Source organism: Crotalus tigris, unplaced genomic scaffold (genome assembly GCF_016545835.1).
Source record: "Crotalus tigris isolate CLP2741 ecotype Arizona unplaced genomic scaffold, ASM1654583v1 scf7180000017685.4511686, whole genome shotgun sequence".
NCBI classification, from domain to species: domain Eukaryota; kingdom Metazoa; phylum Chordata; class Lepidosauria; order Squamata; family Viperidae; genus Crotalus; species Crotalus tigris.
In genome coordinates, this window is record NW_024096565.1 from 2,570,417 (window position 1) to 2,583,506 (window position 13,090).

At 34.7% G+C, this 13,090-nt stretch overlaps 1 protein-coding gene across 5 annotated transcripts in view; it reads right to left on the reverse strand.

The window, feature by feature from the left end:
- The window catches only part of TPP2 (tripeptidyl peptidase 2), a 61,625-nt gene that overhangs the window by 44,103 nt on the left and 4,432 nt on the right, over window positions 1–13,090 (reverse strand). For all 5 annotated transcript variants that reach the window (XM_039337723.1, XM_039337724.1, XM_039337725.1 and 2 more), the window contains exons 2-8: window positions 11,635–11,763; window positions 10,277–10,372; window positions 8,287–8,391; window positions 6,636–6,760; window positions 5,240–5,403; window positions 2,354–2,508; window positions 450–526 (exon numbers count right to left, since the gene is read on the reverse strand). In XM_039337723.1, coding sequence (XP_039193657.1) covers window positions 450–526; window positions 2,354–2,508; window positions 5,240–5,403; window positions 6,636–6,760; window positions 8,287–8,391; window positions 10,277–10,372; window positions 11,635–11,763 — 851 coding nt within the window. The remainder of the gene's footprint in view (window positions 1–449; window positions 527–2,353; window positions 2,509–5,239; window positions 5,404–6,635; window positions 6,761–8,286; window positions 8,392–10,276; window positions 10,373–11,634; window positions 11,764–13,090) is intronic.

The window sequence follows — 13,090 nt, forward strand, 5'->3', positions numbered from 1 at the left end:
ATTTATGACAGAGATACTGTAACTTTTATTGTATAGATTCCTACAAGCTGCATCTACTCATACTATCACCACGTTTGTGGACATCAATGTATTACCTTCCTCTTGGCACACAAAGCATCATAATCAGCAGTGTGGCATCGGAACATGTACAAAATGAATAAAGCTTCCCATGAAAAAGTGGAAAGGGGAATAGAATTTGCTCATTTGATCTACCACAACAATACTCTCCTATTCCCCATCAGAAATTTGTTCTGTTGAAATTCCTACTGTGGTATTGGCTCTCCACAGTCACCCCAACTGTATATGATTTCTAGGATGTGAACATAGAATGCTTCAGTAATTCGTGACATAACAGTTCTATTCTTGGTTAATTCATTATTTTAAATTAAATGAGCTTCCCACTGCTGGCAGAGAGCAAAGTAATACTCATAAATATATAATCTCCTTACCCAGCATTTGGCCAGTGAGTTGCCTCCCCATAACTGTAGTTGACAAGGTCACATTTATATTTTATTGTTTCTATCATCTGTCAAAGTAAAAAAAATGTTTAAGCTCAGCACTGCATAAACAATACCATTTATTTGTAGCTAATTGTTAATTTAATCAGAAGTAAAAAATGAATTTTTTAGAAATAGACCTCTTACATTTTGTATTATGTTTACAAAAACACAGTTTGAAGCTCTACCCATCATAAAAGCCAACTGATATTAAACAAAGTGGATTTGAAAAAAATAAAACTCAGTTCCTTCAAAATTCACTTCTAAAACATTTAATCTTGCAGATTGATGGTCATTCCTTAGTCTAGTTTCTATAAATTTCATTCCAACAGCAACTCTTTCAACTTAGTTTTTCACATTATCTGTTTTTTTTAATTGTGTTATTGCAGCTGCACTATTGACATTTCATCCTAGCATTATGAAAATATACCATGGGAGCTTTGCAAATAATTGGCAACTCTTCAAGAAGCACTCACTATCCAACACTGCCATTTTAGATTAAACTAAACTATGATACTAGCCTTTCCTATGTAATTCTTTTATTTTATCAAAATTAATAAAGTATTATCTTATCTTATCTTATTCAATAGTGAGAAAAGTAAGGTTCTATGTTGAGGCAAGAAAAAACGAATGCACTGGTACAGAATAGGTGGTACTGCTCAATAGTGGTAACTGAGAGAGGGATCTTAAAGTCCTAGTGGACAATCACTTAAATATGAGCCAGCCCAATGCGGTCCTAAGTTGCATTACCAAAGGAATACAATCAAGGTCATGTGAAGTGTTAGTACCACTTTATAATGACTTGGTAAGACCACATTTGGAATATTGCATCCAGCTTTGTTTGCCACAATATTAAAAAAAGATGTTGAGACTCTAGAAAGAGTGCAGAAGAGCAACGAAGATAATTAGGGGACTGAAGGCTAAAACATATGAAGAACTGGGTATGTCTAGTTTAATGAAAATAAGGATTAGGGGTGATCTGATAGCAGTGTTCCAATATTTGAGGGGCTGCCACAAAGAAGAGGGTGTCAACGTATTCTCCAAAGCATCTGAAGGCAGGACAAGAAGGAATGGAGGGAAACTAATCAAGGAGAGAACCAACTTAGAACTAAGGAGAAATTTCCTGACATTTAAAACAATTAATCAGTGGAAACGACTTGCATCCAGAAGCTGTGGGTGTTCCAATACTGGAGATTTTTAAGAAGAGATTGGATAACTATTTGTTTGAAATATTATAGGGTTTCTTGCCTGAGCAAGGGGTTGGAGTAGAAGACCTCAAAGCTCCCTTTCAACTTTGTTATTCTATTGTTATTCTTCATTTTTATTAAATAAAAATAATATGATTACATAATTGCAGTCTAACTAGAAAAAGGAAGACAAAAGAGTTATACCCACAAAATTTCCTACCAACTATGTATCCAACTCTCTTATCTCAGAGGCAAGATCCTGCAAGCTTCAGTCAGAAGGGCAAATCCTTCCTAACTGTCAAAATGGTATTGCTATGGCCTTGTCTTTTGAGGAATATGCATAAGTTTCATATGATTAAGCATGTTTAAATAACAAATTTACCCTGATCATTTTGACTTGAGAAAATCTGGCATGCCAGGATGAACTACTTGACCCTCCTATGCTTCACAACCATTCATTCTTTCCTAACATAGCTACTGTAGAAAGCTTTTCAGTTCACCGTTGTGTACATTTAGTGCCAACTTGGAAAGCATTCTAAGAAAGGCATTTTATTCATATCTCAAAAGAGACATAAAGGAAGCCCAAGAACATTTTAGAGTACTATTCAGGAAATATAAAGGCATGCTTTATGATTAGATTTTCTGTGCAATGATTTTGTCAATACTTACTGCTCTGATAAGACCAGTCCCGGTTTCCATAGTGCTTAATCTTGTATCACCAATCTTAATAGCAAGTATTTGTGCACCAGGGGCTATACCATTTCTATCTGGCTGGTCAGGAAAATACCCAGCAGCTATACTAGCAACATGTGTTCCGTGTGCACCTGAAAAAAAGTTGAATTGTTATGAAGAGACATCCATAATTTGCCACATTTCATACCTGTTTGCACAGTTTGCACCAATTGTGATTGTTAGTTCTGTTGTGCAATACATTTTAACACAAATTTGGAGAAAGATTAAGGTAAAATGAGTATTCTATAATCTGCCATTTTATACTCAGGATCACTGCTCTTTTTTCCTGATGGGAGGTCTCCAGGATGGTAGTAAGTGTGCATTAAAGGTGGTTATACACTCTTCCTCAGGAAACATCACTAAACCCAAAAATTCTGGCTAATCATTGATTATTCTCCAATCCTCCCATTCCCTGAGGATACATTGATTATGCTTATGGACAACCTCTGAAGAGACCAGAACAGGTGAGTGAGACCCTCCTAATATTATTTGATTTCTGATGATATCCTTTTCCATTGCCTCCAAAGGTTGGGCTAGAGAGGTTGGAACTTTGAGTGTTGTGGGATGCCTTACGGCTCTCTGTTCTCTCCCATATTTAATACCTCAATCAATATGGACCAAGTATCATCACAATGCAGATAAGACTCAATTTTACATCTGAACCTCAGGCCAGAATGTTGTTGCCAAAGTGTCATCCTGGAGCCTATTAGAATTTAGAAATTCTGAATTGTAGCAATTCAAAGGCCATCCAATTCCAAGAAGATTTTCATCTACAAATTTAAAAATTAGTTAATCCTTTTGAATTTTCAATATTTCTACATAAATATGACCTAAAATGTTATCTATTCTCCACAGAAGGCCTAGACCTATAGAAAAAGTGCTTGATTAAACAAAAGTGTCAAAACATTATATTTGTTGATTTATTGAGGAAATTATTCAAAGCTACATAATGAAAGCCAAATGGGTTGCTGAATGCCCAGTTATAGGAAGACATGTAAATGATTTTACCAAAAAGGTGCCATGCTTTGAATTACCACATCAGCAATGGACAATCCTGAAGAGGATTTGCACCTCACATGATTCCTACCGGGACTCTGTATAAATGGGGCATAGTATCCTCCCCTCAGTGTGACTGTGGGGGTCCCATGTCAAACTGTAGATCACATCGTAATCATCTATAAGCTGAGGGCATATACTGGTCCAATATTTTATTTTTTTAATTTAAACAATGCTGCATTTCAATGGTTAGATGGCCTAGCTAGACATTAATATTTGAACACAGATCTTTTTGACATTTATATCTTATTGGGTTCTACTAATTTAGTTGAAACGTTAATCTATATTGCTAGTCCATACTATGCCATATGCTAAATAAATAAGTGTATGGCAAAAGTGTGTGAACTTCTAGGATCAATTCATTTGAAAGTGAAATTATAGTCAAGTATCTCAATCAATAGGATGATAATGAGGTGAGAGTGTGGGAAGTTCTGTCTGTATTCACTATCTGATCTGCACAATACAGGTATGTGTCATGGCTCAAACAAAAGAACATTAGTAAGGGTCTTTGGAAGACAATTGTTTAGGCTCACCAGGATGGAAAAACTTACACAACTTTTCGCAAAGAGTTAGGGCTCCACCAGTTCACTGTCAGGCAGAGTCTGGACAAATGGGAGGCAATGCAACATCACTGCTATTCTCCTCGGGAGAGGCGGATAAATTAAGATGACATCATGAGCAAGGTAAGACTTTGGGCGTCTCAAAGAACCTTTTTCATTTTGGGATAAACCTAATTTGAAAACTGATTATATTTTTGGAGGAAGGAGCACACAGCAGACATTAGGGGGAAGGGGGCTAAAACATATGAACAACAGTTGCAGTAATTGAGTATGTCTAGTCTGGTGAAAAGAAGGACTAGAGACAACATGATAAAGTGTTCCAATATTTGAGGGGCTGCTACAAAGAAGAAGGGGTCAATCTATTTTCCAAAGCACCAGAAGGCAAGACAAGAAGGAACGGTTGGAAACCAACCAAGGAGAGAAACAACCTAAAACTAAGGAGAAACTTCCTGACAGTGAGAACAATAAACCAGTGGAATGGCTTGCCTTCAGAGGTTGTGGGTTCTCCATCACTGGAGGCTTTTAAAAAGAGACTGGACAGTCACTTGTCTGGAATGGTATAGGGTCTCCTGCTTGAGCAGGGGGTTGGAGTAGAAAACCTCCAAGGTCCCTTCCAACTTTATAATTCTGTTAATTTAAACATTATACAGTAATTTAGTGAACATTCATCTACTAATCTGTAAATCTGGGTTACAAAGTCTTTCCAATCTTGAACCAACATGGTTTTACTCTTTATGTTTGAACTCTATCTATCAATGAAAAGACTGATCAATCAAGGTTTAACGTTGACTTTTTAAAAACGGATCATTTATTCTAAATAGGATAATAGATTTTTGTACTTTTTTCTCTTTAACTTTTTTCTTATGTTGGTATTTTTCTTTAATTATCAGTTTATTTTTAAAAATGTTTTCTTTATAAATACAATTACATAATGCTCATAATTATGTAATATATAAAACATTCTATTACATACATATTACATTCTCTTATGCAAGATTTTATGTAACCCAAGCAATTTGTAATTAAACTAATGTTTTCAATCTTCTTACTTAGTCTATGATTAAAACATTACTGTACTGAAAGTTCATAACTATGTTTTGCTATTATCAAATATATATTTACTTTTAAATTTTAAGACAACAGTTTTCTTTCAGATTAAGACAAACTATATATTTAGTACATATATTTCAAAATTTTGTAGTCTTACCTCCACTTGTCACAATTGAAAGCAAATTGCCTTCATCATAAATATTGACAGAGTAATTTAACATTTCTGATGTTCCAAAAGATCCATATTCTTGACCTTCTCTGTAGTTCCGTAGAACGGTACAATTAGAAAGGTCACCAGTTTCATTGGAATCTAAGCAAGCTCTGTGGAAAAGGTGCATAAAGACAGATTGAGTCTCAGTTCTTCCCTCTTATGAAATTGTATGTTTTTCTCAAATGCTGTATGCCATTCAGACACAATAACAATTTTCATATTTGTTTACTAATGTGATCCTGCTCACGATTTTAAGTCTCATGATCAGCTGCACAGACTAAATTCAAGATTGATTTTAGCTGTGCAAATAAAAACTGCTACTTTAAAATATAAGTATACTCCCAATCTGTAACAATCCTCATACAATTACACTCAGATTTAAATTAGCAAATATACTAAATTAAATTTTAGATTTTATTTTTCCTCAATTGCTTTCAAGGTAGAATAATTTCATTGGGCATCTTTATTATTACTATCATTATTACTATGTACCAGGTCATTAGAACATTATCTAGACTAAGATATAATTTACTGACAACCTACAGCAGTAATAGAATATACTAATTTTAATGAGAGTGTATAGTTCAGTGAGATCCTCAAAGTAAACAAAATCTATATGATGCCTATGTTACCAGTTTATGATACCTACTGAATATGACATACTTAACCCAATCCAAAAGAAAAAAACTACTAGCCCACTCTGTAGTGAATGATTAAATTAATCTTAATCCTAGCCCTAATTCTATATGGATTCAGATAAGAATCAAGTACAGTGAATAATTAACAGAACCTTAGGCTTCATTGTACTTTATAAGTAAACCCTATTTGTACATTACAAAATAAAAAAAAGGCTTAATAATGTTTTAAATTTTTTGTGGAGTTCTAAAAAACAGCGCCATAAATGCAGAAAAAAGTCTTTTTTAAGTAAGAGAATGCTTTGCTTACTTTTCTAAAAGATTTTTTTTAACTGAGTTTTTTTTGAAATCACTCTCCTGAATTCAGGAAGAACAAACGTTTAAAACCATAGTTTTACTTTTTCTAAAAATTAAAACAGTAATTTGGCAAATTTTAACAAGAAAAAATGAACACAAACAAACTTGCAAAATTTAACAACTGATAATACTATAAGGAGGGTGCAGCAACCATTTCTGTGTCTTGTGGTAACAATCCAAAGGCACTATTATTATTATTATTATTACACAACAGAGTTGGAAGGGACTTTGGCGGTCTTCTAGTCCAACAGTAAAGGGAAAGTTACACCACACTTACTTTTCCTTTTTTTTTCACAGTTAAAGCCTAATTAAAAATGAATTGGTATTTTAATATAAAGAAAAAAATTTACCTCCAAGTTTCACCATCGTGCCACACCAAGCAGTCATAAACAGGGCCAGGATCATTATATTTTTTCTCAAAAGAGTTTAGCAATTCCACTTGACTCTGAAGCTCTTCCTTCATTAATTTGTTTTCCTGGAAAATAAAGCGTCTCATGAAAAAGTATGCTAAAATAGACACACACCCCCCACAGAGAAAAAAGAAGATATGCTCCTCTCTCATTGCAATAAAAATTATAGCGTAGCGTTATACTGCACCCAGTAGCAGTTCATCCATTACTTATCTGCATCAATTGGAATGCTCATTTGAATCTTCATCCCTGTTGCCTGAAACTATCCGCTCATTAACAGCAAGTTTATAGCTTGCTGTTTTATAGCTACTGGATCCAGTTAAGATATATACGATATTTATTGTTATGCCACATACACTATGTGCCTTATGCTTTTGCCTAAACTTGTCTTTTTTATGGTTATTAAGGAAACATTGAAACAGATATTTTATGTACTCAGATACAAGGAACTCATGTTTGAAGTATTTTCTTTCAATATTTTACTGTATATTACTTGCAGCTGCATTGCAATTGTTAAATTCATATTTCTTTCTTTCTCCTTTACAGATCTTATAGGCTGCTGTAATCAATCAAATCTGAGTGGTACTGTATAAAATTCCCTAAATCCATTATCTGGATTAAAAACAGATTAATTAAGATTAAAATTAATTGTTAACTTGTAAAACATTCATATAAAAACAGGTATTAACTTTCCAGACTAAAACAAAACTGACTTGTCATTTGGAAAGATAATCCCAGCAGCCTTGGCCCCAAGGCTTGATGAAATAACTAATTTTTCAGACTTTCTAAAGGCCGGAAGGAGGAGGCAAATTAAGCAGTGATATAAGATTTTGTCCCTTCTTCTCACCTATTTTATTTTGGGTGATGTCACTTTTTAATTACAACCCTGGGGAAAGGGGCTGTCTTTTTTATTAATCTGTAAGTAATCCTAGAAGCTTTTTTTTTAATTGTGGAAAAAGATATAAATGCTTTGAATAATTTTTAAAGGAGTATTACCCTACAGCAGGGGTGTCAAACTGCCGGCCCATGGGCTGAATGCATCATAGCGAAACCACACCCACCCCATTGCTGGCAATGGCAAAAAAGTTGCAATACATTGCAACATGTCATGTGACATTGCAAGTTTGACATCCCTGCCCTACAGGTATTGAAAGACCTTGGAATCTGAGCCTAGTTACAGCCTGACTTTAAGAGAATAAGTTCTGTAATTATAACTCTAGAGAAAACAATTAAACTTAAATATTTCATGTGCCTACAATCTTAAGCTATTAAAACTCCAAAGCAGAGCCATCTAGGTGATCATTATACAATAAAAGGCAAGGCAATACAAGGCAATTCCAAATGTTCAATGGCATTGAGAAATTTAACCTGAATATCCCTTCAAACGAAAATGTAATAAATAATTTTAAAGTGTAAGTAACTTAAGGAAAACATTCATAACATGAAACCAACCTTCAGACTGTTTTAGACAAATTGCCATTTGTGATTATGTTACGCAGAAGTAATCTTCCATTTGTGGGTCTTACTAGTATTTTGCAACTATTATAACCATTTACGCTTTTTCTTCTAAAATAGATACTAATATACAAACCTGTGATGGAGAAGTTTGAGCAGCTTCAAATTCTTCTTGTTTCCTACAGGCTTCTGCTAGTGCTAATCTGTGGACAGGATCCCAAAGTTTTTCCTTGCGTTCTTTCTGAAATAAACAAAAATAACAAATTTTTTAAAAATATCAACACTCCGTACTATTTTTTTTAGCACAATGAATTCAATATCTTATGTAAACTTTGAAATGGATCAATTGTCTTAATCTTGCTTTTTATATGCATTTTTCAATATTATAACACTTTATCAATACAGACAAGTAGAAATAAACTCCCAGAATGCTTAAAATGCTGTTGCAAGGATAGTGATAAAAAGAGGTTTCAGTGTTTTCTCTTAATTCAAAGGAATAAGAGTAAACTCAAACACATCAAACAACAGTTATTAGTATAAGTACTCCTTGCTTACTGAACATTCGGTTCAGAAACCATTCAAAATTCTGAACATCTGGGCTGAACATCTGTGTCCAAAGTTATGGTTGTTGCAGTGTCCTCACGGTCATGTGATTGTGATCTGGATACCGTAAATGCCGGCGTATAAGGCGATTTCCGCGAGCGCTGAAATCGGCGCCAAAGACGGGGGTCGTCTTATACGCCGAGTCGTCTTATACGCCGGAAATACTGGTAGTTTCCGGCGTATAAGACGACGTTCTAGGAATGCGGGCCGGCTATAAAGACGGGGGTCGTCTTATACGCTGGGTCGCCTTGTACGCCGGCATTTACGGTACTTGGAAAACCCATTCGCCCCTACGAATGGTTGCCAAGTGCCCCATGATCATGTGATTATCATTTGAAATTTTCCTAGGCACCTTCCCCAGAAGGGGCCTTGCTGAAAAAGGCCTGTCCTGAAATCCAAGAAGGATTTTGGCACAGAGTGTTTGCAGCATCAGAAACGAGTCCCCTTCTTGTCTCTGGGACTGGCTGCAAAGGCCTCATGCTGCAAAAGCACTCCATACCCAAATCCTGCTTGGATTTCAGGACAGACCTTTTTCAGCCAGTCTGTGGAGGATTCTGGTCCCACGCAGGGCAGAGTCCTTCTGGCAGGCAGCTCTTTGAGAGTGAAAGGGCTGCCCAGCTGAGCATTTCAGCCCCAGATGGGAAGAGTCCCTTCAGCGGGCGGCTGTTTTGCTCCATCTCTTTAACAAATTGGAAGATCACTTAATAACCACACTGAGAACAGTGGAATTGTGCTCATTGGACGAAACAGTCACATTGTATCTTCCTTAATGACTGCTTCATTCAACGACTAAAAATTCTGGTCTCGATTGAGGCTGTGAGTCAAGGGTTTCTTCTGATAATGAAAGGAAAAAAGATCATCAACTACCTTTACAGTAACTTTACTTCAGAACACTTCTCACATGCTCTTGCTGATAATGCAAGGAGTCACAATATTATGTTTAAAATTCTCCTTGCAGCAGCTATGCAATATTGCATAATCAGCTGGTCAATGTACAGACATGAAAAGATGCTGATGTAGGGAGGGAAATGTAAATTAGATTTTATTCTTTTTTTATTCCTTTTGAAAAGACCAACTGAAGTATGATTCTCTAAAGGAAGTGAAATACTCCTGAAGAACCCAGGCTCTCCAATATTAGCAAAACTTTGATGGAAAGCCACAGCCTTTTTTCCAGGTTCTATAACAGAAGTAGAAAATCACAGTTTACAAAATCTCATTTAAGAAAAAAAAAAGTAAAATGATCCCTTCTATTTATTTACTAATTATTTCTGTGTTGAAAATAACTGTAATGTTTAGTTATTGCTTAAATAAGAAACTATGGCTTGTATGAGAAATCTTGGGGATGGGAAAAAATAGTTTGCCAGAGGTGAAGAATAATAAAGTATATCAGAATTAGAATAGCAATAGCACTTAGATTTATAGAATTAGAAAGTCACAATAACCTAAATGTATTTCTTTCTTTTTTATGGTTCAAAATTACTTCAAATACAATACAGGTTAGGATAAAGGGTATAAAATAATACCTGTATTCTCTCTTTAAGAGCTTTAGGATAGAAATCATAACCATTTTTTAAGCCAATGTGATATTTTCCTGAAGGATTTATCCAGTTAGTTGGTATCTAAAGAAAGGAAAGAAAAGAGAAACATAAATTGCATTTGCTTTGTACACTTCAAGCAATCATTGATATTATTTATAATAGAACTATTAACCTTAGCTACAGTTGATTTCTATGGATATATACTCACAAGTTAACATCACTACATTCAACATTTGTTTGCTCACCCTTAGAAGGCATGCATAAATTGCAGAAATCCGTAGCACTAAGTTTTCAGTCTACATACAAAGTGATATTTGAGTTGTTTTCTTCTTTCTGGTATGTTCTGCTTGTAAACAACTGCACTATTATGTAAGCTCTTCACATAAAAGCTCTACAATATCAAACCTATGGTTGACTGGATGAAAAAGAAAAAAATGTAACTTATGTAAGATAAAAACTGCATTATGTATTTTTTTTTTGTACTTGCTTGGACTTACTAACAAAAAGTTCCTCTTGGAATGTAGCCTGTTCACAAGTACTCCTCCCCACCATAACCCTCTCCCCTCCTGGGGTGCTTTGGGTGGGGCCTCGCCTGCCTCTACTCAGCCAAGGTGTTCCATCTGCCCCACACAACCATCGTTCTTGACAAGAGGCTCATAGTACACTGTAAAAGAATCCCATTCCTGTCTTTTCCCACCTTCAGGGATCTTTTAGGTTGGCGTTGCAGACAGGTTAGACACTATTGGCTAGAGTTTGTAACTACAAAGTCTGTAAATAGAGGACTGTATGCACTATATATGGCTCAAGCTGCAGATAACAATCTTGGTGTACTATGTTGAGAAAAACTTTCAATTAAATTATAAATAAGTACTATGAAATGCTTTTCTTTGAAAGGTAATAACAGACCCTTTGGAAAACATGAGGGCGTAGCTTTCTGCAACTCTTTAAACTAATTTTTGTGAATTTTCAAGAAAAGGTATATATTTTCTTAAAGGTCTTGCAGAGAGGTGCTATGAATGCACCCTCACAGGTTCCAAAGCACTTTTTTATCCCCAGATCCAAAGCATTGCACAGCCTATTACAAATAAACATAAGGCTATAAAACATCAGATGACTGTAAATATATTACTATCAAACATATATTTAATATACAAATATTTGTGGTAATTTTTTTTTTAAATCCTTTGCTCTTAGACATGATGACAAGTAAAGATAAATATGAATGCAACTATAGACTCAAGATAATTTATCATAACAAGTCATCTTAATGCATATACAGTTGAACAATAACTTAAGTTTTGTTTCAAAGGAGGACATCACAATTTAATGCCAAATACTGTTACCTTTAAAATTCTTCCTGAAAGACCAGTAATTTCTCCATCTTTTGGTTCTGTAACAGTTGAAGTATTTACATCCCCACTGCCAGTTGTATCAATTATGTCAACTATTTTGGGTTTTCCATCAGTTGTGATCTAAAAATAATAAAATATAATCCATGAATATTCTATTTTATAAAATAAATAAAACTGCTACATGAGTTGGAATCATGCTATCTGTCTGTTATATCAGACACAACCTAAATTTATTTGATTACATGTAGTTCAGCCTTTTCTAAAGGCAAGCAGATTCACAACATAAACAATATCCATAACGTTCAAATTAAAAGCACAAATTAAAACAGCAAGATAAACACATATTCAACAGAAGCAAAATCCACAATTCAGTGAGAATTACATTTAATTAGCCTGTGCTAATTCATCAGGGTATGAAGAGTTTTAAAAAAGAGAGACTAAGAACAAACAGGGACATTCAGATCATACTAGTTATAGTCATATGAGGTTCTTGCTTAATGAACCACAGAATCCTTGCTTAATGACAGCAATCAGGACGGCCTGAATTGCTGTTGCTAAGTGATGCTGTCATGTGACATTGCACTTTACAACAATGTCACTTAGTAATAGCAATTTTGGCCCCAATTGCCATCATCACCTGAGGACTACCTGTATTTAATTTATTCCCATCCAAATCTTTCTGAAAAAGGTCTTTATTAATTCATAAACCGTTGTGGGATTATGAGACTCTCACAACAGAAAATCCCAAAATTTTGATACAACTATTAAGGCAATCCTCTCCAATCATGGCAATGTTAGCCATTTAAAACAAATTGTATTTATGATGGCCATAATACATGCATATTAGACAGTCTGAAACGTAAACATAATAAAAGATAATAAAAGATAAATAAGCATCCTATAAAGAGTGTGGGAGGAATAGGAATTCAATTACATAAAAGGAAGCAGATAAATTAGATACTGTCACAAAGAAGACAGTACGAAAATCTACTGGAAGGATATGACAAAGCAGAGGCAGATCTTTATTGGCCAGGATAAAACAATGATGCAAAATTCATTTTACAAGCAGCTTTAACATCAAAGGAAAATAGCAACTGTCTTAATTCAAAACTAAATAATATAATTGCTTGTATGTCAAACTTAATACAACCAATTATTTAAGTGTTGTTTTTATTACAACAATCTGTATGCTGACTACCATTGGACTCTAATCACACGTAACAAGAGGCAGACTAAGGCAAAAGCAGAGTTAACCAAACTCAGCCTTAAGTAATGGACTAGATTTAAAGTTTTAATTTTTAGAATGGCAACAATTAAAGGTGAGGATTTTTTGTGTGCCTTCAAGTTTGATACATGGACAACCTTGTTTAATTGTCTTGGTAATATTTTTAAGTGGGTTGTCATTGCCTTCTTCCTACTGTTGAGACAGAGTGACTGGCACGAAGTC